Source organism: Acinonyx jubatus, chromosome B4 (assembly GCF_027475565.1).
Source record: "Acinonyx jubatus isolate Ajub_Pintada_27869175 chromosome B4, VMU_Ajub_asm_v1.0, whole genome shotgun sequence".
Taxonomy (NCBI): Eukaryota; Metazoa; Chordata; class Mammalia; order Carnivora; family Felidae; genus Acinonyx; species Acinonyx jubatus.
In genome coordinates, this window is record NC_069387.1 from 118,540,787 (window position 1) to 118,567,310 (window position 26,524).

The following is a 26,524-nucleotide window of genomic DNA, read 5'->3' on the forward strand; positions in this document are numbered from 1 at the left end:
AGAATGAAACAATTCCTTAAAAGTACATAAATGCTTTGGGAATGGGATGTTCAAGTTGAGTTACTAAATAGTCCCTTTATGTTATCACTTTTCAGAGACTTAATCCTCTAAAACCTTTAACTTATTTGTATACATTTAAGGAGCCTCCGACCTAAAACAAGTTGTGTTTGAGAAATTGATTGGTTTGGGATTCTCCAGTGAATCTCTGTTAGGTAATTAGGTTGCCAGGCTAACTTGTGAAAAACAGTAATCCTAATGTAGCAGAAATAATGAGGAGAGAACAATAAAATGGAAAGATACTGTCTTAGATATTGGTAGTTGAGCAGTAGTAGGTTTAATTAGAGGTTTTTGAAAGAGATTTCTATAGACATTCTGAAAGTCATTCAAAATCTTGCAAAGAATTTTGGAAAGCTAGCATTGATTCTTTGCTAATTTTGCTTCCAGCTTTATCATTTTTCTTTCCATTTAGGATGGAGATGTAGCATCACTGATACATTACACAATAGTAATATATCAACTATTAATACAGCTATTTTTTGAGTGATTTGTTAAGACTGGGTAACTGGATGGGAACTATTTTTCCTTGGATAAGAGAGAAAATGAAAGGAAGAAGATAGTTAAGTACAATATGTGCTTTTAATATTGTAGATAATAAGCTATAAATGATCTCAAAGAGTCACAGTGGGTGAGCAGCTTCCTATACTCGTCCCATTCATTCCCAGTTACTACACATAAGATGGGGATAGGGTGGAAGGAGAGAGTGAATATAGGTTATTCATATGTAAAAGGTGCTTACAAAATGGGTTTTTGTGTAAACAAGCATTTCCTGACATATATAAGTTTTCTTTCAAAAAGTGATTCAAGATTTTATAGTATACTCCAGGGTTATCATTATGAATAGCATTTTGAATTTTTAAACATTTTAGCTTTTATTTGAATTCTCGTTAAATAAGAGATTACTACATGGGATATAACCCATTACATGCACCTTTTGTGTACCAGAGTTCAAAGATGGAGATTTTCCTATGTTCTCCTTAGATGAGGGTTTGGGGTCTAATACTTTTAAAAACATTTAGATTTACTAATCATGAAGAAACCAACTTTTTGATATCAGGAAAGTATTACAGTGGTGCTATAATTTCTATGACATTAGATTTTAGTTATTTCCATTTGTAGACTATTGTGAAACTCGGGTAAAGTTTTATTACTTCTATATACTCTTGATTAAAATTAGATACACTATTCTTTTATTAGGAAGTGGCTGTTTTTGTCTTTGATAAAAAGCTGATTGACAAATATCAAAAATTTGAAAAGGATCAAATCATCGATTCTCTAAAACGAGGAGTCCAACAGTTAACTCGATTACGACACCCTCGACTTCTTACTGTCCAGCATCCTTTAGAAGAGTCCAGGTAAATTTTTATAAAAACTTCCATAAAAGACTTGTTTTGAACAAATGCTTAAAAATAATTTTATATTTAAATTCTTTCTGTATGGCATGCTATCAGTGACAAATTCTTATAAACTGAGTGTTGAGCTCTTATGGATTTACTATTTCCCTAAAATTTACTTGTATATTATGTGTATTTACCTCTTTGGAATTTTCTTCACATTTGCCATCAATCTGTATTTGCTTACTTTGTGCTCAGCACTGCAGTAGTCAAAGTGGAAGATGCAGAAGGATAGCATACAGTCCCTGCCTGAAAGTAGCTCTCCTTGCTAATTTGCTAGAATTTTTTGTATTCTTTGCATTTATTCCATATTTGCAGGCTATTTTTATGTATGTTTCAGGTACTCTTCTAGACATTTAACTTTCTGATATGCTCAGCATATCAGTCCGTAGCCCTCAGTTACTCTACCATTTATTTTTTTCAAGGATATCTTGGGAATTGTTGCTGAGAATGACAAGAATATGAAATTAATGTTGTGTAGTCTTAACTGGATCTTCAAGCTTATGGTGCTTTTAATGATACCCTAGCTATATAAACTTTTTCCACATTAGTCATAACCCTTAATTTCTTTCTTCCTTCCTTCCTACCTAGCAGACTGTATTCCTCTCTCTAAATTCAGAAGATCTTAACCAAATGGTTTGCCAGTTGTGTTCTGTGGACCCTGGAATTTTAAGGATGGGGAAGAACAGGCAGGTAGAGGAACAGAGCTGGCAGAGTTCCAGGCTTCCAGTCCATCTTCAGCCAGGACACTTTTGCTTTTATCTCTTCATATATATTGGATTTCTGTGTAATTCTTACTTTGGAATCTTCAGTAATCCACTGTCACTGATCCCTCTCCCCTCAAGAGCAGAAGATACTTTCTTTCAACCCAAAAGAAAAAAACCTAATATTTACTGTGAAAACTGTACTAGATACTTTACATTTGTTTAACTTATCCGACTCTCAAAATTATGTGGAAGAACTGAGGATCAGAGACATTACTTAAGCCACATACTTATGACACCTTGATTCTTGAGCCCATATTTTTTCCCCACTGTACCATATATCCAGATATATGCCCATATTTCTCTTATCACGATAATATTTTCATTGCTCTTCTTTTCATGAATAAACCCAGAAGAAAAGTGTAGTTGTTGACTCTTATGTAACATTTACTATTGTGAACTCTGTATCCCAAAATGGACTAAGTTTTGTTTGCCACGCTTGTCCTGAGCTTTCCTAACTGTGTGTTTTCCTCTAGAGTGTATTCTATCAGCCTCTACTATGTCACCTATTAAAATCCTGCCCATATTTGTTATTTTAACTTGTATCAGTGTGTCTTATAGTTCATCGTTACATTTTAAGTCTCTTGAGGGGAGAAGCTCTCTCTGTAGCTTCTTTTGTAGTGACTTAAATATTACAGAAGGGATTTGTGGGCAGTCATTAAGAGAGACAATTCAAAGGTTACTTTAAGGCATCTTCATTGTTAGGTTGTAAAACTGTAAAATTGATAGAAAGAGGACAACTTTAGGGTAGGAAAAAAATAACTTCCAGTTTTTAATGAATTAATGTAGAAATAACACTGGAGTTATCCAAAAGAAATGTGCTATATAGTAAAGTAATCCAGTTGAAAGCCCAGAGTTGGTGATGTATATTAAGGGTAACAGAGGCAGTAATTAAAACTATGAATAAAAGAATTTTTCAAGAGCATGAGTAGAAAGAGCAGAGTACTGAGGACAGAACTTAAAATGTAGAGGAGAAAAAAAGAGTGAGGGAAAGAAATGAGCCATCATTGTTACATAGCAGGAGAAAAACAGCACATCATGGGAGCTGAGGGAGCTGAGGGAGGGACTAGTGGTCCTAGTCACTGAGGACCACTGAGTAAAGGGAAAATAAGGACTGAGAAAAATTCATTACATTTGACTAGTGAGAGGTTATTATTGATAATCAGTAATTTCAGTAGCAGGAAGGCAGTTTGGAAGCTAGAAAATAGGTACAAAGGAGCCCAGTAGACAAGACATCATGTGAATAAAGTCCCATAAGAGGAATTCAAAGGAAATTTTAGAATGATGGTTTAATCACTAATATACTGAGGTAAAGTTTAGGGAAGTGAGGTCATTCATGTTAGATGAACTTTATGCTTTTTAAAGTAGAACGTGGATAATAGGTGAGTAATTGGGAAAGGGGGCCATGGAATAAGGAGCTAAATGACAGAACTATAAAGGAATGTCCTTGAATGCTGAAAAATAAAAAGAGCAAGATTGAAGTACGTTATGTGACTTAGTACTGAATTTAAAAAGACTGGGGTTTTCTATTTCTTTCCTCTGCCTATGACATAAGGAAGAGAGTAGAAGAAACTTGTAATGATTATTAAAGGATTCATAAGGGTTTTTTCAGTAAAGGGTAATAAAGGGTGATGGTTTATTGTTGAGATAGTTGGGAGAAAGAAAGGAATCAATCGTGTATGGTCAGGACTCAATACTTTGAATTTGGTGAATAAAGATGCCAGTGAGCTAGATTTGGTGGAAGTAGTAAAGGGGTAGGAGATAATGTCTAGTAAGTAGCTGTGGCTGGGAGGTGGTTCTTGAGAAGAGGATATAGCCCTTCTCCCATGTAACTGTAAAAATGATGATGGAAGTGAATATGCTTGAAAAAAATAAGGGGGCTTCAGCTGGAGGAATAATCATATGGGTGTTGATGTGACCAAGGATGATGTTGGGGTCAAGACAGAGAGGAAAAAAAAAATAAGAGTAACTCAAATACATGAATCCTGGGAATTACAGAAAACTGTAGGAAAGACTTTAGCGTATTTGATTAGTTTTCCTCCAGTACAGTTCAGCAGATGAAAGCCTGGTGTCCACTGTGTTAATGAGCTTGATGAGGGAGTAAAGAACAAGGTAGCATCTTTGTTCATGAGTGAGCAGTGTAACTCTCTCCCTCACCCTAAGGAGCTTTGTGTTAATCTCTCACGTATATTGAGCTTCTGCATTCGCTTTTACTTGAAAAATGAGTTTAAGGTGAAAAAAAAGGTACACAGGAATAGGAGGAAGATGAAACAGCAAAGGGCATACTTGCCATTAAGCATTTACAATCCAGGTGCAGAAGTTTGGTTTAGCTTTGTTACCACACTACCTTGTAGTTCTCCATTGCCAGAGCCTAAGCCCAAGTCATAAAATGTTAGCACTTGAGTCTCAAACACTTGGTAACGATAATAGCAGTAGTAAAGACCTATTGAGTTTACATGCTAGTCACTGTGTTGTGTGCTTTACATTCAATATCTCCTTTGATCTTCACGTAACCCTTCAAGGTGGTTTTTTATCAGCATTTTACGAATGGGCAAAGTGAGTCTCAGAGCTGAGGTGTCCAAGTCACGTAGTCAGGGGATAGGGATGCTAGGACTTGAAGTTGGGTATTTGTCCATCTTCAAAGCCTGAGTTCTTTATAATTACTCCATAAAGCCTATTGAATGTTAATATCTAATGTTTTCTGAATTTCTAAATATTCTTATATATCAAGGAGCAGTAATTTAAAATTTTAAAAATTGTGACACCTTTTAAAATTATATATAAAGTAGGTAAAAGCAAAGCTGCTCTGATTGAAGTAGTTATAGAGGCCCCTGGAGCTGTTCTCTGTGCCCTTTTCTGACTCCTCTTGCTCCAGGGCGGTCTGTGGGAAACTTGCAGGTTCCTTTGAGCATATTCTGAAAATTGTGTATTATATTAATGTTGAAAATAAATCTAAGTCTACTTTCTTGTTGACCACTAATATTTTATGTACATTTGATTTTGATAATGTGGGAAAAAATGGTGATAAATAAATCTTTTTCTTTTTTAAAACAGGGATTGCTTGGCATTTTGTACAGAACCAGTTTTTGCCAGTTTAGCCAATGTTTTAGGTAACTGGGAAAATCTACCTTCCCCTGTATCTCCAGACATTAAGGATTATAACCTTTATGATGTAGAAACCAAATATGGTTTGCTCCAGGTATGTATTTTTGTTCATCATGTGAAAAGAGTTTTTTTCTTTCAAAATTGTTTTTTGGCTGTTTCAAACTTACTAGCAATATAAACTGCTTCAGGTAAACCTTTGGATCCTTTCAGTAATTTAAAACTATTTCTGTATTTTGTAGTTTTTCTACAGTTTGTTGTTAGGTTTAAATTATATTTTATTTTTTTACTTTATTTTAAAAAAAATTTTTATTTATTTTTGAGAGAGAGAGAGAGAGAGAGAGAGTGAGTAGGGGGAGGGCAGAGAGAGAGGGAGGCACAGAATCCGAAGCAGGCTCCAGACTCTGAGGTATTAGCACAGAGCCTGATGCGGGGCTTGAACTCACACACCCATGAGATCTTGACCTGAGCTGAAGTCAAATGCTTAACTGACTGAGCCACCCAGGTGTCCCAAATTATATTTTAAATTTATGAAACATAACATTGGTAACCTTTGTAGAAGGGCACTTACTGACTGGTGGTTGGGGTGGTTCCATTTTTATTTTTTTGAGTTCTAAACCTTGTTAATGCATTTCATAAACTATTAAGTTGAAGTACTTAAGTATTTAATAAAAATTAAAAATTACATCTTTAAGGAAATTATTTAATAGGCATCAAGAGATATTGTTAGCCTTTTCTTATATGTCCACTTTTTCTAATTTTCCTTTCCCTGTTTACCAAAATGAAATATCTTCAACTCTATAGAGTAAATTTGTGCAGTAGAATTTTAGTTCCTTGGGGACAGAGATCATTTTATGATTTTTTAACAGATTTATTAAGTTATTAATTGGTATACAATAAACTTTACATATTAAAATACTATATGGTTTTATAAATTTGACATATATACCTGTGAAACCATCGCTGCAATAAAAATAATGCACATATTCATGACCCCCCAAAGTATTCTTATACCCACTGTAATCCTTCCCTCCTACTTCTTGCTATCTTTCTATCTCTTGTCCCAGGAAACCACTGACCTGCTTTCTGTCACTATGAATTGGTTTGTATTTTCTACAATTTTCTAACTGGAATCATTTTATATGTACTCTTTTTTTCTGCCTGGCTTCTTTCACTTAATTCTTTTGAGATTCATCCATATAGTTATGCATATCAATAATTTTTTATTGCTGAGTGGTAGTCCATTGTATGGATATACCATAGTTTGTTTATCCATTCATCAGTTGATGGTCATTTGGTTTGTTTCTGGTTTTGGTTATTACAAATATAGCTGCTGTGAATACTCATATACAAGTTTTTGTATATGTGCTTTAATATATACAAGTTTTTGTACTTATGCTTTAATTTCTCTTTGTTAAGTACCTAGAAATGGGATGGCTAGATCAAAGGGTATGTATACATTTTGGTTCTTTGGAAACTTCAAACTCTTCTAAAGTGGTAATACCATTTTACATTCCTTTTTTAATTTTTTAAATTTCTTTTAATTTTACATTCCTATTGCAGTGTATGAGAGTTCCATTTTTACCACATATTTGCCAGAAGTATGGTTTGTCTTTATAATTTTAGCCATTCTAATCAGTATGCAGTGGTATTTTGTTGGGGCTTTAATTTGCATTTCCCTGATGAATAATGATGTTGAACACCTTTTCATATACTTTGCCCTCTGAATATTTTTTGGTAAAATGTCTATTCAGCTCTTTTGCCCATTTTTTGAATGGGTTTTTATTATTGAGTTTTGAGGTTTCTTTATATATTGTGGACACAAGTCTTTTGTCAGGTACATGAGTTACAAATATTTTCTTCTAGTATCTAGTGTCTAGCTTATCTTGTTTGCTTAACAGTATATATTTTTTAATTGTGATAAAATACACATAATGTAAAATTTACTGTCCTACCATTTTCGAGTGTATAGTTCAGTTGGATTTAGTACATTCACATTGTTGTGCAAACATACCATCATCCATCCCCAGAACTCTTTCACCTTGGAAAACTGAAACTGGATCCATGCAACTGTAACTCCCCATCCCCCAACCCCACCACTCCTCAGCCCCTGGCAACCAGTCTACTTTCATTTTCTATGAATTTGACTACTTTAGGTGCCTCATATAAGTGGAATCATGCATTATTATTTCTTTTTTGACCGGTTTATTTCTCTTACTATAATGTTCTCAAGGTTTATCTGTGTCATAGTGTGTATCAGAATTTCCTTCCTTTGTTAGGTTAAATAATCCATTGTATATATTTACGGAATTATATTTATTCATTCGTTTGTCTGTGGACACTTGGGTTGCTTCCATATCTTGGCTATTGTGAGTAATACTGCTGTGAACATGGGTGTAGAAGTTTCTCTTCAGGATCTTGCTTTCAAAGTTCTTTTGGGGATATACCCAGAAGTGGAATTGCTGGATCATATGGTAATTCTATTTTAATTTTTTGAGGAACTGGCATAATGTTTTCCATAGTGTTTTCCATAGCTATACCATTTTATATTTCTACCAGTAGTGCACAGGGTTCTAATTTCTCCATGTCCTCACTAACATTTGTTTTCTAGTTTTTGATAGTGGCCATCCTCATAGTAATGAGATGGTAGATTGTTGTGGTTTTGATTTGCATTTTCTTAGTGGTTAGTGAATTTAAGCATCTTTTCATGTGCTTATTATCCATTTGCATATTGTCTTTGGAGAAATGTCTATTCAAGTCTCTTGCCCATTTTTGAATTAGGTTGGTTGTTTTGTTGTTGAGTTGTAGGTGTTCATTGTATATTCCAGATATTAACCTCTTATCAGATATATGATTTGCAAATATTTTCTCCTATTCTGTGGATTGCCTTTTCACTCTTTTGATTTTGTCCTTTGATGTACAGAAGTTTTTTATTTTGATATATCCAATTTATTTTTTCTTTTGTTGCATTTGGTGTCATATTTAAGAAGTCATTGCCAAATCCAGTGTCATGAAGCTTTTCCCCTGTTTTTTTCTAAGAGTTTTATAGTTTTAGTCTTATGTTTAGGCCTTTGATTTATTTTGAGTTGATGTTTACATATGGTTTAAGGTAAGGGTACAACCTCATTGTTTTGACTATGGATATCCAATTTTCCCAGCACCCTTTGTTGAAACTTCCATCCTTTCCTCATTGAATGGTCTTTGTACCTTTCTCAAAAATCATTTGACTATATATGCCATTCTGTTCCATTGGTCTATATTTCTGTCTTTACTCCAATGCACACTGTTTTGATTACTGTAGCTTTGTAATAAGCATCTGAACTTTTTTTTCCCCAACCATAAAATGGTTCCAAAGATTAACTGAGATAATTATATAAAAATATTATCAAATTAATGCCTGAAATATACAATAAGCATGCATAGGGGTTTCTTTTTCCTTGTATAGTTAGGAAAACTTTTCTAGACTGATAAACTTTGTATATTTTATAAATTAAATTTGAGGAATAAGCATTTTTTAAAATGCAAATCTTATATGAATTTCATGGGTTCGAATGTGTTAGAACTAGAGAACATTCATCTGAGAAATATTAAGCCCCTAATTGCTTATTATACTAGTTACTCAGGGTAAATATCAGGCAGTTAGAGGTAGCACATCGCGTCTCAGGGAGTGATGAAAAATGAAACTGAAAAGATAGAAAAAGACCTTTTTGATGATGGGGAACACTGAAGGATTTTAAGCAGAGTAAATGACCTGGTCTGATAATCATTTTAGAACTATCATGCTAGAAGAGTAGAACTTGGGGGGTAGGGAAAATGTATGGGAAATAATTCTTACCCTATGGGGTTATTTTCAGAGTCAAATGTGTAAATTTGTAAGTACTTAGCATAGTGCTTGCCGGTAAAAATAGTTAATGATAGTTAAAAAGTCTTGGTCAAAAATCATAGGAAGTACTAGAGGTATAGAGTGATGTTATGCAGAATTAGAATAGGCCCAGTTGACTGACTACAGGGATGGGAATTGAGAATGGTATGGAATCTTATGATTTCCCACACTTATTAAGAGGTTAATATGCCATTATTTGAAGTAATTTACCATCTGGGACCTACATAGGTTCAGTGACTTGCTCAAAGTTGCAAGACTAGTAAGTAATGAAGTAGGGACAGGAATTCAGATATCTTCTAAAATAGTACTCTTTACATTCTTTACTGTTGACTTGTCTTCATGTTGAAACTGTAAGGGATTTTTTTTTAGAGAATTTGTTTTTGTATTAAATCATTAAGCAATATTTATTGGATAGCTGTATGTGTGGCACAGTTCTGGATGCTGAAAGTATGGCAGTGAAAAAAACAGACACAAATTCTTGCTTTTCAGAACTTACATTCTCATGGGGAAGAGAGACAATAAAATAAGTAAATATATTAGATTATGATAAGTGCACATGGAGAAAAAAGGTGAAGAGGGAAGAGGATGGTTTGGATGTGGAGGGAAAGGTTGCACTTTTGGATGGAGGTAGTCAGGAAATCTATAACTGAAAAGGTGACATTTGAGTAAAGACCTGAAAAAAGCAAAGAAGCGAACCATATAGATATGTAGGGAAAGAATGGTCTGGGCAGAAAGAACAGCAAGTGCAAAGTCCCTGAGACAGAGTCATGCATGACATGTTCAAGAGGTAGCGAAATGCCTGGAGTGGTGGAGAGGAGTAAATAAGAAGATGAGTAGTAGGAGACAAGGTCATGGAGTTAATGAGCGGTTAAGTCCTGTTATCCCTGAGAGCCAGAGAAATACTTTGAATTTTACTCTGAGAGAAAGGAAAGGTCTTTGGAAGTCTTTGAGTAGGAAAGTGACTTGGCATGGTAGCTACTTATTGAGAATTAAACTATGTAGAAGAGTAAGAACAAAAACAAAGAGGTGAAGTAGGTGACTGTTATAGTAATACAGGCCAGAGATGATGATGGTCTAGAGTAGGGAAGGTGGTAAGACAGGATCAGATTCTAAATGTATTTTAGTAGTAAAGGTATTGGGCTTTGCAGATGGCTTTATCGTATAAGAAAAATAGAGTAGTGCAGGATAACTCAAAAGTATTTGAAAATGGAAAAATGAAGTGGCCATTAACTGATACAGGGAAAAGACTACAAGAGGAGAGAACCGAATTGTAGGGGAAGCTCAGTTTCAGATTCTTCTAAGATTGAAATGCTTGTAAAACATTCCAGGGAAAGAAATCAAGAAGGCAGTCAGATAATCAAGTCTGGACTTTAGAAAAGAGGGCCAGGCTGAAGAGAATTTGGGAACAGTCAACATATAGATGGTATTGAAAGGTATGAGAAAACTGAGAAAGAGTACATGGAAACTTCAGATGTCCAAACATTGAGTCCAGGAGGTTGGGGTACTGAGGAGGAACCAGCAGTGTAAACAGACTGAAAAGCAGCGGCCAGTGGAGTTGGGGAAAAACCTGGGGGAATGGTGTCTTGGAAGTCAGGGAGCCTTAGTTTGCCAAAATCTACTCCTGGAAACAGAAATCCAGTCTTCATTTTTGGTTAACAGATTCCATAGTAGTCTCAGGTACAGATATAAAAATTGCCTGATACTAATCCAGCCTGAGAATGAGTGAGCATCAATTAATATTTGAAAACTAAGCACAATACTTTTCAGAAAAACCGAACTTCAGTATGAAGTGTGAGTATGTAAAAATACTAAGAATTAGAATAAAATTGACAAAGGTGTCCCTTGATACTTACTATCTGTATCTTGGAAACCAAAGATTCCTTCATTTTTCAAACATAGGAACTTGATAAATTTGGATAGCAAAGTGCTTTTAAATTCTTTTCTTTTGCTTCTATGGAACTTTAATGAAGAGTGTATTCTGGTTTTATAAATGGGTTTTCCCACTAATGCTTTGATCGTTGTGGCAACTGAGAATATCTTCTCTTTTGCATTTATGATTAAATTAATGGTTACCTGCATGTAAAAAAAATCTTCTATTGGGAGAAGCAGCAATTATGATTTTTAAGAGACATTTTATTATTGTACTTGAAAGGAATTTTATTTAATGTAAAAGTCTTTTTCCCCCTGTTTACAGGTTTCTGAAGGATTGTCATTTTTGCACAGCAGCGTGAAAATGGTTCATGGAAATATCACACCTGAAAATATAATTTTGAATAAAAGTGGAGCCTGGAAAATAATGGGGTTTGATTTTTGTGTATCATCATCCAATCCTTCTGAACAAGAGGTAATGAAGGTTTTAAATCTTCTAATTTTTTAAAAAGATTTTATTGTAAGCAATCTCTACACCCAACATGGGGCTCAAACTCACAACCCTGAGATCAAGAGTCACGTGCTCCACAGACTGAACCAGCCAGGTGCCCCAGTCTTCTAATTTTTTTTAAAGCTATGGAAATTTGTGATGCATCTGGAATGGACTAGAGAATTTGCATGCCTGATAAATGTGTAGAAATAGGCTATGTGGTACAATGTATGTTTAAATGTTTAACTTTATAGAAATTTCTAGTGTTCATTTTACCTAAGAGTATTCTTCAGCTTGGTAATTCCATAGTAATGTTACTTGAGTAAAGGATGCTAGAGTTAAACAAATCTGAGAACTGTTGGGTTAAGTAGGCTTTTTTTTCCTTAGGATGTCAAATACACTAACAAACATTGTGAATCTCTAGTAGTGTTTTCCTAATTTATTGGACTACAGAATCTTCTACAGGGAGCATGATAACAACAGTAGCAGTGATAATAATAGCTAACATTTATTGAAGCACTTTACTAAACACTTTTTATGTATTTTCTTAACCACAGTCGGTGAGATACAGGAATAATATAGATGACTAAGTTAGGCTCATAGAATAAAATAATCTGCCTAAGTTTAGGCAGGTGGTTAAGTGGTAGAGCTAGGATTTGAACCCAGTCTCTCTGGTTCCAAAGCACCTGTTACTTAGTGATTATCGTATCTGCCTATTTATACTTAGGAAATACTGTAATATTTCAAGTTTTTAATATATGTAGTTGTTAAAGGGATCCTGATTTGACCTAAGATAGATTTGTAATTGAAGTAAACTCTTTTAAAGGAAGCAGAAAGAATTAGTATTGGTTGAATATACACTTTGGGTCAGACACTTTGTTAGGTTCATTTTTTCCCATGCATTTGTTTAATCTTACAACAACCTTTTGAACTTGTTAACTAAATCATGCAGCTAGTTAGTGAAAGAACAAGGCTTCAAATGATAATCTGAGTCCAGAAAACTTGAAGCTTATGTATCATAGAACATAGGTTCTACCTTTTCATATTCATATTGCATCTTATAGTGATAATTTGTCTTCTGGAAGAGAGGTCCAATCATCTGAAAGTTGCAAGAGTTCTTATTCATATCTCTCAGTTTGTCTAGTGTCCTTTCCAGATTTGAGAATTTGGGAATTTTAGGATTGAAGGTGGTAGTGTTTTTACTTGCATGACTGAGTATGAATTTAAAATTAGGTTGCTACTGTTTGATAGTGGTTTGCCTTAATTTGAAATATTTAATCTTTGTAATCCCTTTTCTGTGTTCTTATAGCCTAAGTTTCCTTGTAAAGAATGGGACCCAAATCTACCATCATTGTGTCTTCCAAATCCTGAATATTTGGCTCCTGAATACATACTTTCTGTGAGCTGTGAAACAGCCAGTGATATGTACTCTCTAGGAACTGTCATGTATGCTGTATTTAACAAAGGGAAACCCATATTTGAAGTTAACAAGCAAGATATTTACAAGAGTTTTAGTAGGCAGTTGGATCAGGTAATTTGCCTTATATATAAATATTTGCTTGCATTAAAAATGTATTAAATTTTTCTTTGATTTTTTTAAAATGTCCCCAGAAAATTCTGTAAAGTGAGACGAGTGTCTCATATTTTAAGTTTGCATAAAATCAACTTAACAAAAGAAATTCTATAAATAATGAGGATCAAAGTTTGTTACCACAAGTTTAATTGTGGCATTTATTTACTAGAGTGAATATTGAAATATGATCTAAAATGATGGGCATTTTGTTTTTGTCATAGAAACAATTTCAGGTATTGAAGATAAGTGTTTTAATTATCTTGCCACAGTAGAATTAGCAGTTTGTTCAGTGTAAAATATATTTTTGAATAAACTTAAAAAAGGTTTTTTTTGTTTTTTGTTTTTGCTTTAATTTTAATTTTTTTTTAAAACTTATATCCAAATTAGTTAGCATATAGTGCAACAGTGATTTCAGGAGTAGATTCCTTACTGCCCCTTACCCATTTAGCCCATTCCCCCTCCCACAACCCCTCCATAAACCCTCAGTTTATGAGTCTCTTCTGTTTTGTCCCCCTCCCTGTTTTTATATTCTTTTTGTTTCCCTCCCCTTATGTTCATCTGTTTTGTTTCTTAAAGTCCTCATACGAGTGAAGTCATATGATTTTTGTCTTTCTCTGACTAATTTCACTTAGTATAATACCCGCCAGTTCCATCCACGTAGTTGCAAATGGCAAGATTTCATTCTTTTTGATTGCCGAGTAATACTCCATTGTATATATGTACCACATCTTCTTTATCCATTCATCCATTGATGGACATTTGGGCTCTTTCCATACCTTGGCTATTGTTGATAGTGCTGCTACAAACATGGGGGTGCATGTGTCCCTTTGAAACAACACCCCTGTATCCCTTGGATAAATGCCTAGTAGTGCAATTGCTGGATTGTAGGGTAGTTCTGTTTTTAGTTTTTTTGAGGAAAAAAAGGTTTTTTAAATAGACTGTTGACTGTAAATGCATTATCTTTTTGAATATTTTATATTCATATTTAATAGTATTACTCTTTTGAATAGTTGAGTCGTTTAGGATCTAGTTCACTTTCAAATATACCCGAGGAAGTCCGTGAACATGTAAAACTACTGTTAAATGTAACTCCGGCTGTAAGACCAGATGCAGATCAAATGACCAAGGTGAGTACACATGAATTCCTGCCTTAGGTGGAAGAGAGACAAGGAGTTAAAAGTAGATTAAGTGCTTCTAAAGCAAGATTTAGCCAGAGGCCCCAGATAACATTTGTATTCTCAAATGTGTTAAATATGCAACTTCTTTTAATCTTTAAACAGTTAAATAATTTATGTGTATAATTGCTGTGATATAAAATAAGATTTCACATAATTAGAATCCTAATAGTTATACAGGTGTAGAAATTCTGGACACCCCAAGAATTCACGGCCTTCTAATTTACTCATGTAAGCATGGATTTTAATAGTGCTCTTTATGCCTTCAAGATATTAAATCTTTCAGCATTTATTAGTTAGGTAAAGAAAATGTTACTGCCTAGGGAACTCACAGGTACCGACTGAAAAATTTGAACCTGAAAGAAATTTGGTTATTCCTTATTTTGATTTTTATAATTAGAACTATTAAGTGCTTTTTAGTATTTTGCTAAATGTTTCTAAATTTTTTTTTACTATATTATGGCAGTTTCAAGTATGAGAAGTACTTTAATATTTACCAAAATAATTTTATTTCCCTATTTTTAGATTCCCTTCTTTGATGATGTTGGTGCAGTAACACTGCAGTATTTTGATACCTTATTCCAAAGAGATAATCTTCAGAAATCACAGTTTTTCAAAGGACTGCCAAAAGTTCTACCAAAACTGCCCAAGGTTTGTTGTTGATCAGTTTTTTCTTATAGACAGGATTTTCATTTACTATAATAACTCTTCCAGAGAAATAAATAGAACTTTTGCCTTAGGTACATAAATGACTATAGAAGGCTGCAGACTGAAGCTAAAAGTTTAGTGGACCTTTTTCGTGGGGTCCAAAAATCATCTAAAAAATTAGGTAAAAAAATTAGAAGAATACTACCTATGCAAAGGTAGTGCTTGCACATTAAATGTCAGAAGACAGGTCCATAAGCTGTCATTGTGGAGATCATTGCTTCACCAGCAATTAAGCGATACTTCTGTATTGATACTACCCTCTCTAGTTCCTGTAACTCTCCTTCTCTGGCTTATTAAATCATGAGTGTAATATAGTCTAAAATATGTTGGTGAATGCCATAGAAGTCAATGGTTGGAAAACTAGTGATTCCTGCAAAAATATCTCCAGTGTTTAATCTGCCGATACTCTTTGATTATTCACTGTTTGTTTAGTTAGCCCTTTACTTAGATGCTATGGAGAATAAAGAGGAAACATAAATATTGTTCTTGCTCTCAAAGCTCTTTCAGTAAGTGTAGATAGAGTCAATATGCATGAAACAACAATTAATAATACAGGACAGTTTTTAAATTGTGTGGTATGAATCGTAAGTAATGAAGAGGAGAAACAAATTAGTGAAGACTTAATGAAGGAAGGTTTCCTGAGGGAAATTATATGGTCATCTTCCCCAAAGGGATTGGACATTTTAGACTGTAACTTCAATATTAACACTAAAGACCCGAAGTCAAATTTAGTTTTATGAAAACATTTTTGCCTTTCAGCGTGTCATTGTGCAGAGAATTTTGCCTTGTTTGACTTCAGAATTTGTAAACCCTGATATGGTACCTTTTGTTTTGCCCAATGTTCTACTGATTGCTGAAGAATGCACCAAAGAAGAATATGTCAAATTAATTCTACCTGAACTTGGCCCTGTTTTTAAACAGCAGGAGCCAATCCAGGTATGTATGTAAATACTCTTTCCTATTTGTTTTCTGTTACTTAATGATATTAGTCAATGAGACTATCACTGAAAACAAAAGAAGTGGATGTGTGACTTTTTAAAAATTGAGGTAAGTATAAGAGACTTTTTTTTCCATTAGAACCTATTTTGCATATGTTTGAAGTGAACCATTCCTAAAATTATAATTAAACTTTGCAAGTAAATGTTGATAGCTCTCTGTAAGTTACCACCTCAGAAAATAAATTATATTGAGATCTGGCATACTGTTCTTATTGGACTTATTGAAAGTTATTGGTTTGTGAAAAGAAGTATTTCTTTTTCTTCTGTACTTTTAAATATTTGTTTTTGTTTTTCTTTTTGTTATTTTTTGTTATTTAGCTTGTAGATAGTTTATGCCAGTTGTTTCTCTTTATTTTATTGCTGATAAATAGTTTTACCAGGAGGAGGAAAATGCTTACAGCACCATGGAAATTGTGTGTGTGTATTATAAGTTAAAATGTAATTAATTTCTGATGTTAGACTCTATTATAATATTTGTCAGATTCAAGGTAGTCTTGGATTTTAAAAAAAATTTTTTTAGGGGCGCCTGGGTGGCTCAGTGGGTAAGCATCCAACTTCAGCTCAGGTCATGATCTCACAGTCTGTGAGTTCAAGCCCCGTGTTGGGCTTTGTACTGACAGTTCAGAGCTTGGAGCCTGTTTCAGATTCTGCATCTCCCTCTCTCTCTACCCCTCCCCCACTCATGCTATGTCTCTCTTTGTCTCTCAAAAATGAATAGATGTAAAAAAAAAATTAAAAACTGTTTGTGAGAGAGAGACATTATGAGCTGGGGAGGGGCAGAGAGTGAGGGAGACACAGAATCCGAAGCAGCTCTAGGCTCTGAGCTGTCAGCACAGATCCCGATGCAGGGCTCGAACTCACGAACTGTGAAATCATGACCTGAGCCGAAGTCAGATGCTTCACCAAGTGAGTCACCCAGGTGCCCCAAGGTAGTCTTGGATTTAAGAGCAGTAGGGTCACACACCTGGGTTTGAATCTGGTCTTCTTCATCCTTATTAGAAGGATGACATGGGCAAGTCATTAGACTCTTAAAACCTTAGTTTTGCTCATTTCTGAAACAAAAGGGGTTGTTGAGATTAAATGAAATTTCTAGACACATAGTAAATATTACTACATATTTCTGCCATTCCATGGCAGTAGCATATTAATAAACCATCAGCTGTGTGATTTAATGGTTTTATGAGAGGCTATTTGCGGTCCTTCCTTTAAAAGGAGGGGAACAGAAGGAAGTCTGTGGTGGTAAAGCAAGAGTTCCTATGGCTAAGAAAGGGCAGATAAGGGAACTGTAGGCTTTGAAGCAGAGTTCCCCAAATATGGTCAAGATGTTAGGAGTGAAAGTGGCGGAGCCACATGTTCACTCATGAAACACTTATGTAGTCTGCATGAATAGAAGGGGCCATTTTTTCCTTATAATCTAGGTATGTGTGGCAACTAGATGAGAAAACATGATTGGAGACTATTGAAAATGTCTCTTTTTAGAATTTTTCCTGACAGACCTTTTCATTTCTGTACCTTTTCTTCTGTTCTTAAACTTAGAAGCCAAGTGAACTACTTCTTTGGGATATCTGACTTTGCTGTTCTCAGGCTTTCTTTTTTTTTTTTTTTTAAACCCATTGGATACCCAGATAGTGGTACTTACAGGTGAGTAATGTATTGCCGAAGATATGTGAGAGTTAGGAAATTAGTCTTCACTTAAATGTTTAAACTGAGAGCAAATGTTAAATATTGTGCTTCCAGAAATCTAAGAAATTTGATTTGTATGTTTTTGTCTTCCATGCCCTCAGGCTAGCAACATGGTGAGTGTCAAAATACAGAACTTACTTTTTTGAAGAGACTTTAAATTTTGTCATATGTGAAATCTTATAAAGATTGTAGGCTTTAATACATTGTTCCTTTTTTCTACACAGATTTTGTTAATTTTCCTACAAAAAATGGATTTGCTACTAACCAAAACTCCTCCTGATGAGATAAAGAACAGTGTCTTACCAATGGTTTATAGAGCACTAGAGGCTCCTTCCATTCAGATCCAGGTATAATATTTGATTTTTTTAAATAATGATTTTGATTTTAAAAAAAAAAGAAAGAAGTACATTTTGGGTTTGAATTATAAAATCTTTTATATAAAGCTCAATAGTGATCTATATTATTAATCCATTGAATTGCATTATATACTGTTACTAAAATGTATCTGCTCCCAATTAATTTAAAGAATGTATTGACAAATATCTGTATTAACAAAGTAAAAGATTCATTGCTTTTATTTATCAAAAATGTTCTATTCTGAAAGATTTGATTTCTTATAGTTGAATCATTGTATATCTTCTTCCTAAATGAATAACTAACATAGGAATGAAATGTCAAAGATACATGTGACTTTTTTAATGAAAACATTAAGTAGGTATTCCCATATTCCTAATTTTTTTTCATGCTTGATAACTTACTTTTCTAAGTGTTCCTTCTATACTGAAGTTAATTTGTGTAGCAAGTAGATAGCAAACCAGACAGTAATTTAGTGTGGCCATTCCTAATGCATTTATAGCTATTTCTGTGTGTCATAGAGGTTATGTTGAAACATCATGTACTTTGCCAAACTTAGTTCTTTAGCTTTGCTATTAAAATTTTGGTTCTATAGGGCTGTCTGGCAAAAAAATTTTGGATTGCTGTTAAAAGTATAATTTTTTCCTTTTTTTTTTTTTTTACTTTGGAAAATAAGTACCTATGTTAAGATCATCTCATTGCATAAATGGTTTTATATTTAAAGTTTCTTTGCCAGTATAGAAATTCTAGTAAAGAAAAACAGAATTTTAATTTTTAAAGGTTATTGACCAAAGCCTTTTTTTTCTAATGTGAACCTAATACCAGGGACACCTGGCTGGCTCAGTCAGTAGCGAATGCGACTCTTGATTTTGGGGTGTGAGTTCAAACTCCATGTTGGGTATGGAGATTACTTAAAAATAATGTGAACCTAATACCACGTGTATAAGGTCACTTTTTTGACTCATTTTAGTCTTTGTCTAGGTTTTTGCTTATTCAAAATTGTGAGGTTCATGTTACGTTTTTTCCATATAACGTCATGCCTTCTTAAAGGTGAGGATATGCTGGTTTTGTCCAAATGACATGGGACAAAGAAGTACTTACTTTTACTTTTTAGGCCTTTCCAAAGGAGTTATGAATTATAGCTTCTTAAAACATTCCCACAGGCCCTGTGTAGCCAACCTGGTTTTATGTTCACTGAGATTAGGAAGGAGAGAAATGTTGAGTGATGTGAAAGCTAATTTTTCTTCATAAGAGGGTTCATTTGGCCAATACACATCAGCCAATAAGTATTTTATTGAAATAGTTAATATTTAAATCAGATTGACCTGTGCAGCTTTGCTGAATTTTAGAAACCCACATTTCTTGTATCATTCAGTATGTCTTTAGTCACCAGTCCAATTAATTAGTATCATCATTGCTTGGTAAGAGTGTTAAAGACTATCTGATCTTTGGGAGAATACTAGAATAAGAGCAAGAAACAAAAGTCTTTATTTAAATGTTTATTTATTTTGAGAGAGAGATAGAAAACGAATGGGGGAGGGGCAGAAAGCGAGGGAGACAGGATCCCAAGAAGCCTCCACACTATCAGCACAGAGTCCAGTGTGGGGCTCAAACTCTCAAACCATGAGATCATGACCTGAGCCAAGACCAAGAATTGGACACTTAACTGTCTGAGCCATCCAGGCACCCCAAGAAACAAAAGTCTTCAAGTTTCAAGCAAGTAGAAGGCTGGAAAGTAACTTTGGAAATTCATTTTTGGAGTGATATTTTTTATTTAATTTTAATTTTTTTTTTTTTTTTTTTTTTTTTTTTAGAGAGAACACAAAGTGGGGAGAAGGGCAGAGGGAGAGAGAGAGAGAGAGAGAGAATCATAAACACAGGGAGAGAATCTCAACTCAGTGTGGAGCCCGACTTGGGGTTCCATTCCACAACCGTGGGACCATGACCTGAGCTGAGATCAAGAGTCAGATGCTCAACCAACTGAGCCTCCCAGGTGCCTCTGGAGTGATATTTTTAAAGTGAAGTTTGATTAGAAATATTTAGGAGGCTAAAGGGGGTTCAGAAATACATTTAGGAAAGTAGAAAATGATGTACAAAATTGAGGGTGCTTAGAGGCTTGAATAGAAATGTATATGTGAACCAAATAAAAAATTTTTACCTTTAAAATTAAACTTAGAAGCTATGCTTTTTCTCCTCTCCCCACCACCAGTTATAAAGTATAAACTAAGAGGCAGAAATTCCTGAGAATGAGCTAATGACTTCCTTGAGTTTTGGTTTGTTTCAGTCTCCTGTTTCTAGGTTCTTCATCGTATTTCCTTCTTGGAAAAGAGCTCTTCCTCCCCACTTTTAGCTAAATGATTTAGACATAATTTAAGATTTGCCTCTTTATAACCTATTGCTAGGTTATACAGCATAGTGCACATGTATGCTTGCTCTCATGAATTAAAGGCTGACCTTCCCTACAGAGGTCCCCTCTGGTAACAGGAGTACAGTATCTCATAAACTGCTCACTCTTGCCTATTCTTGCCCATCTTTGGAAAATGGGCATCCTTGAACGTAGCTTGTACTTCTTATCCTCAAGTTATGTCACACTTATTAATTACAATTCTGAGTGGATATAAACATGCAACTCTTAATAGCTGCTTTTTGGAAATTGGGAGTAAAGCAAATAAAATACTTGGCCATTATTTTGATAACAGATTGTTAGTAGTTAATTTATTTCTGTCTGCTAACTACAAATGAATGTCTTTAAGTATACCGAATATTGTCTAACTCCTTTCCTGATACACAATTATGCCTCCATTTTCTTTAGTAATCCCTTCTTCTTTGCTTTGCTACAAGGAACATTCTGCTCTTATAAGGTATCTGAGATATATGTTCTTGAGCCAGTTAGTTCTCAAGCCATTTCTTGTTCTTTTCCTTATCTCATTTAGTCCCCCTTTTCCTCTGTTAGCCTCATTCAGAGTTCCCAGTTATAGTCATTTACATTGTGGCCAATATTAGTTAACAATGTTTTAAATAACTTTTTCCTGTTTCTATGAGTTATACTTGCTTAAGTTTTAGAATTTGGAAGTGCTTAAACATATAAAAAAAATTAAAATCCTCTCTCAGAGATGCCCATAGTTAACATTTCCGTATCTATCCTTGAGTCTTTTTCCCTAAGCCTGTAGACAGACACATATGCATACATGTTTTAAAAACTGGGGTTACTGGGGCGCCTGGGTGGCTCAGTCGGTTGAGGGTCCGACTTCAGCTCAGGTCACGATCTCGCGGTCCGTGAGTTCGAGCCCCGCGTCGGGCTCTGGGCTGATGGCTCAGAGCCTGGAGCCTGCTTCTGATTCTGTGTCTCCCTCTCTCTCTGCCCTTCCCCCGTTCATGCTGTGTCTCTCTCTGTCTGAAAAATAAATAAACGTTAAAAAAAAAATTTTATAAAAACTGGGGTTACATAATAGTGTCTTATTGTATTTCTCCCCAATATTATAAAACAATCTTTTAAAATATGTTAAAGAAAATGTTTGTATTCTATTTTATGATAAGCTAAGAAATCCCTTATTTAAGAGAAATAGTTCTATGTTACTTTGTATTTAATCCTTATTGTGAAAGATAGCAAAACTTAGGTGTTCCCATTTTTAAATAATAAATGATGAATTGATGAATTGTGTTATCATGGAAAGAAATTAGGAATGAAGACCAAGGACTGTTGTTACCATAAGCTAGTTATATGACTTTGCATGATTTTGAGTAAGGTCCTTTTTAAATTTTTTAAAAAAGTTTTATTTATTTTGAGAGAGGGAGAGAGAGAGCATAAGCAGGGGAGGGGCAGACAGAGGGAGAGAGAGAATCCAAAGCAGGCTCTGCGCTGTCAGCAGCAGAGCCCGACGCAGGGCTCAAACTCACAAACCATGAGATCATGACCTGAGCTGAAACCAAGAGTTGGACTCTGAACTGACTGAACCACCCACGCGCCCCTTGAATAAGATCTTTTGAGTCTGTTTTCTCATCTGTAAAATTGAAAATTAGTGACAACTCTTCTTTCAACTAGTTGTTGAAAGGAGCAAATGATAAAACATAAATAAAAGTTTATTTCAAACTGTGTGACAAATTAGCTATGTAAATGCAAAATGTTTTTAATATGTGGGAGAAAGGATGAAGAGAGTCTTTCTCTAAGATTGAATCAGTGTATTTTCTTAATAGGAACTCTGTTTAAACATCATTCCAACCTTTGCAAATCTTATAGACTACCCATCCATGAAAAATGCTTTGATACCAAGAATTAAAAATGCATGTCTACAGACATCTTCCCTTGCTGTAAGTAATTGCATATTAATTTTTGCTTTTCTTTCACTTCTCATTGTTTTAAATCATTTTCTTATTATTAAATAACCCTTTAAAAAATGTTTATTTATTTATTTTGAGAAAGGGAGATATAGTGAGCAGGGGAGGGGCAAAGAGAGAGAGAATCCCAAGCAGCCTCTGCACTGTCAGTGTATTAACTTCAACAAACTTCATTTATCTTTTTTTAAGTTTATCTTATTTATTTTGAGAGAGAGAGCATGCGCATTCGCATGGGGGTAAGGGCAGAGAGAGAGGGAGAGAAGAAGAATTTCAAGCAGGCTCTGCACCGTCAGCATGAAGCCTGATGTGGGGCTCAAACTCAAGAACCATGAGATCATGACCGGAGCTGAAACCAAGAGTCGGATGCTCAACTGCCTGAGCCACCCAGGTGCCCCTAAATAACCCTTTTGTAATTTGTTCATATATTTCATCTTGGCTATAGGTAACCTATATAATATAGTACTATAGAAGTGAGCAATAAAAAAAAAAAAGTGAGCAATAGCTTTAGTTTTCCCTGATACATAATTTTGCACTATTACACCCCTGACCTTGCTCCTGTCCCCTAACTTTGAGTGCTTCACTAGAAAATCTGAGTAATTTTTCTTTCTTAATACTTTTCTGCTTTAATTCACAATTTATTTTGTTGGTAGTTTTGAAATAATCATGAGAGTTTAATTTGGTGTATAAGCCTATAATCATTCTGAATAGCTTCCTTTTGTAAACTGCCTTTATTTTTAGTAATCTATCTCTATATTTTTATATCCACCACTTACCTACTTTAAAAAAAAATAAGGGTACAATAAAACAATACATTAACAAGAATACGAGTGGTGGGAAATAGTTGTACTCAATAATCTATGCCAAAGGCAGTTGATTCCTTTGATTACAGAATTTTTAACACTTATAGTTGTTGGTCAAGGAAGTAGAATAAATAACAGTTCTCATTATCTCATATTGAGAGGCATATGTATTCTCAACCTTTTCTCTAACGGTAGATCATAAGAATTTATCCTACAAATAATTCTTTTAAGAAGTAACATTGAATATTCTCTTCAAATGGCAGCTTTAGAAAAGAGGGAGAAATGTTCTTCATTCATCTGATCAGTTCTTTATATTGTTGTTTGATAATGGTCATTAAATTTGCATTTTGTAAATATAGTTCTTTGGAGATCTCATTCATCTTTATTAGGTGAAATGTGAATTTAAATAAATATAAGCATTTGTAGCTTAATGGAATGATAGGCAAAAGCAATTTAAATGACATGATTTTACCTTATTAAAATGACATGATTTACCTAATCCATTTTAGTTTATGTTTTTTTTGGTTCTAATGGCTCTGAGATAGAAAACAATACAAAACTAGGAAAAAGTATCATTGTTTACCAAAATGAACAAGTATGAAATGAGGTCAAGAAACCTGAGTTCTTTCTTATTCTGACTCTTCTACTAACCTTCCTGTGCCACTGGGCAAGTTACTATACCCCCCTGAGTGTTTTTCTTCATCAGTATTAAAAAGACTTGAAATCCAGTTCTTTTCTCTGAAATTTTCTAATTTTTTTGATTGAATTTTCAAAATAGATGAAGTAATATACAGCTTAAAATTCCATTTTCTTTTTTTTCTCTTTTTTCCTTTTTATTTATTTATTTATTTATTTTAACATTTATTCATCTTTGAGAGATAGAGACAGAGCAGAGGAGCAGAGAGAAGGAGACACAGAATCTGAAGCAGGCTCCAGGCTCTGAGCTGTCAGCACAGAGCCCAATGCAGGACCCGAACTCACTGACTGCTACATCATGACCTGAGCCGAAGTCAGACGCTTAACCGACTGAGCCACCCAGGTGTCCCTAAAATTTCATTTTCAAAATGCCTTTTAAAAATCTGGGAGTACCTCGCTGGCTCAGTTGGTAGAGAATGGATGGGACTCTTGATCTTGGAGTTGTAAATTCGAGCCCCATATTGAGTATACAGATTAAAGTAAAATAAAAAAAGCTTAAAAAAGGAAAAAGAAAAATCATTTAAGTCACACTTTTATTTTATGGTAGCATACATTTATTTTAGCATACATTTTGTCAAAGTGCATGTTCTAGTTCAGTTCCAAGTATGTATGAGGTGGGAAGCATAGGTACTTAAATGATCTGTATTAATGCCTGGGGATGTTTATATCTCATTTTAAGATGGCAACTGAGCCCTCAAAGGCATGTTTACAAAGAATTATAATGAATGCATTTAGAGCAGTAACTCTGGAATGGATTTGCATTTTATATACCATGTATGGTGCTCCTGCCTTCAGAGGGGCAAATGTGAATTCCTGAATTGCATTCATGGACATAAGGTTAAAAGATTCTAACTGGGAAGTTCCTAAAATGTGAGTCATGAGTTAGAATTGTGGTTTAATACTGTTTAAATAAAGAAAAAATAAATTCTACACAGAGGTAGGTAAAATAAGAGCTCTATTTCTTCATGACTTACATGACTAATATTTTATATTAAAAATAAAAATAAAAGTAAACTAGTACTTCTAGGTTCTCTTCATACACACACACACACACACACACACACACACACACACACACACACACGGCAATTCCTTTTAAAATACTGATTCTAAGAGCAAATTAAGACTTTAGCTATCTTTTTTTGAATTTGTAATATTCCTTATTTTTGAATTTCAGAAAACAATTGTATGTTAGTTTTCAGATTTTTTTCTATCTTTCTTGTAGAAATGTGTTTTTTTAACCAACTAAATTATTTTGTTTTTCTTAGTTTTTTTTAACTGGAATTTTATTGATTTTATTCTTTTTTAAAAAATTGAAATGTAATTAATATCCAGTGTTATATTAGTTTCAGGTGTACAATATAATGATTCAACAATTCTGTACATTACATCAAATAAGTATATTCTTAATCCCCTTTATTTCACTCAATTCTCTACCCATCTCTCTTCTGGCAACCACCAGTTTTTGTTTTTGTTTTTTTTGTTTTTTTTTTTTGGTTTGTCTCTTTTTTTCTCCTTGAAGTAATTATCTTAATAAATTCAAGCCAAAAAAATAGGGTGTGAAATATTTATCAAAATAGTCAAGCAAATATAGATAGAATTTTGGTGAAAGAGTTCCTAAGTATTAGGTTTTAATGTCTGTATTAAAGATATATTTAGAAATAGAAAACTTCAGGTAGGGTAAAGTATAGATAATTTTCACATGTTGTTGAAATATTGAAGAATGAATTAAACCTGAGTTAGAGAAAAGTACTGGAAGCCTAGTAAACTTGATCACTTGGTAGGAGAATGTAGTCCTTTTTATTATTCAGATGTCCCCCCAAAAATATTGTTAATAAACACATATATAGTAAAGCTTCTCAAATCCTAATCACTTCATTTAAAAGGATACAAAATTGAAGTCATTCCTTACCTTTACCTAACTAGTGTCCTGGTAAAGCAATCATAAATTCTTCCTGAAACAAGTCTAGGGGAGTTAGTAAATACATGGATTTCCTATGTTAATAAAGGATGAGAGCTTTTAAACCTCATCCTACTTTTATTCTTGAGATTTTAACATATCTACATGAAGATTAAATTTATACTTAAACATTTTGTTCTAGATTGCAAGACTTTAAGTGACTAATGCAATTTACCTCTCTTAATAGGTTCGTGTAAATTCATTAGTGTGCTTAGGAAAGATTTTGGAATACTTGGATAAGTGGTTTGTTCTTGATGATATCCTGCCCTTCTTACAACAGATTCCATCCAAGGAACCCGCAGTCCTCATGGGAATTTTAGGTAGCTGAAAACTTAATGTTATTTGATGCTACTTTATTGTTTTATAGTCACGCAAATGAATTTTCCAAATTATAAAACCTTTGTATCCTTTTTTCAAGTATATAGCATTCAGTAATTGAAGAATGATGGGATAAATACCATGATATAACTTTTCTTTGTGTTAATTTTAGCAAATTAGACATTTGGGAATCCTAGCTTCACAAATACCATGATAGCATGTAGTTTTCCCTATAAAATGATGCCAAATAAAAGAGGCAAACAAAGCTACATGACATGCTGATACCAGTCTTAATAGTAAAATTTGATAGTTATTTGGTACCCAATTTGTAAGAGGCACTGTGTTGAGTATTTTCTTTGTGTTAT

General features: G+C 34.1%; 1 protein-coding gene across 5 annotated transcripts in view; it reads left to right on the forward strand.

The window, feature by feature from the left end:
• SCYL2 (SCY1 like pseudokinase 2) overlaps positions 1-26,524 on the forward strand; it is a 69,542-nt gene that overhangs the window by 23,410 nt on the left and 19,608 nt on the right. For 4 of the 5 annotated variants that reach the window (XM_053226645.1, XM_015070855.3, XM_053226647.1 and 1 more), the window contains 10 exons: positions 1,255-1,412; positions 5,270-5,414; positions 11,395-11,544; positions 12,869-13,090; positions 14,143-14,259; positions 14,833-14,958; positions 15,775-15,951; positions 17,921-18,043; positions 22,245-22,358; positions 26,029-26,161. In XM_053226645.1, the coding sequence (XP_053082620.1) occupies positions 1,255-1,412; positions 5,270-5,414; positions 11,395-11,544; positions 12,869-13,090; positions 14,143-14,259; positions 14,833-14,958; positions 15,775-15,951; positions 17,921-18,043; positions 22,245-22,358; positions 26,029-26,161 (1,465 nt within the window). The remainder of the gene's footprint in view (positions 1-1,254; positions 1,413-5,269; positions 5,415-11,394; positions 11,545-12,868; positions 13,091-14,142; positions 14,260-14,832; positions 14,959-15,774; positions 15,952-17,920; positions 18,044-22,244; positions 22,359-26,028; positions 26,162-26,524) is intronic. The other variant, XM_053226648.1, reaches the window with a different exon arrangement.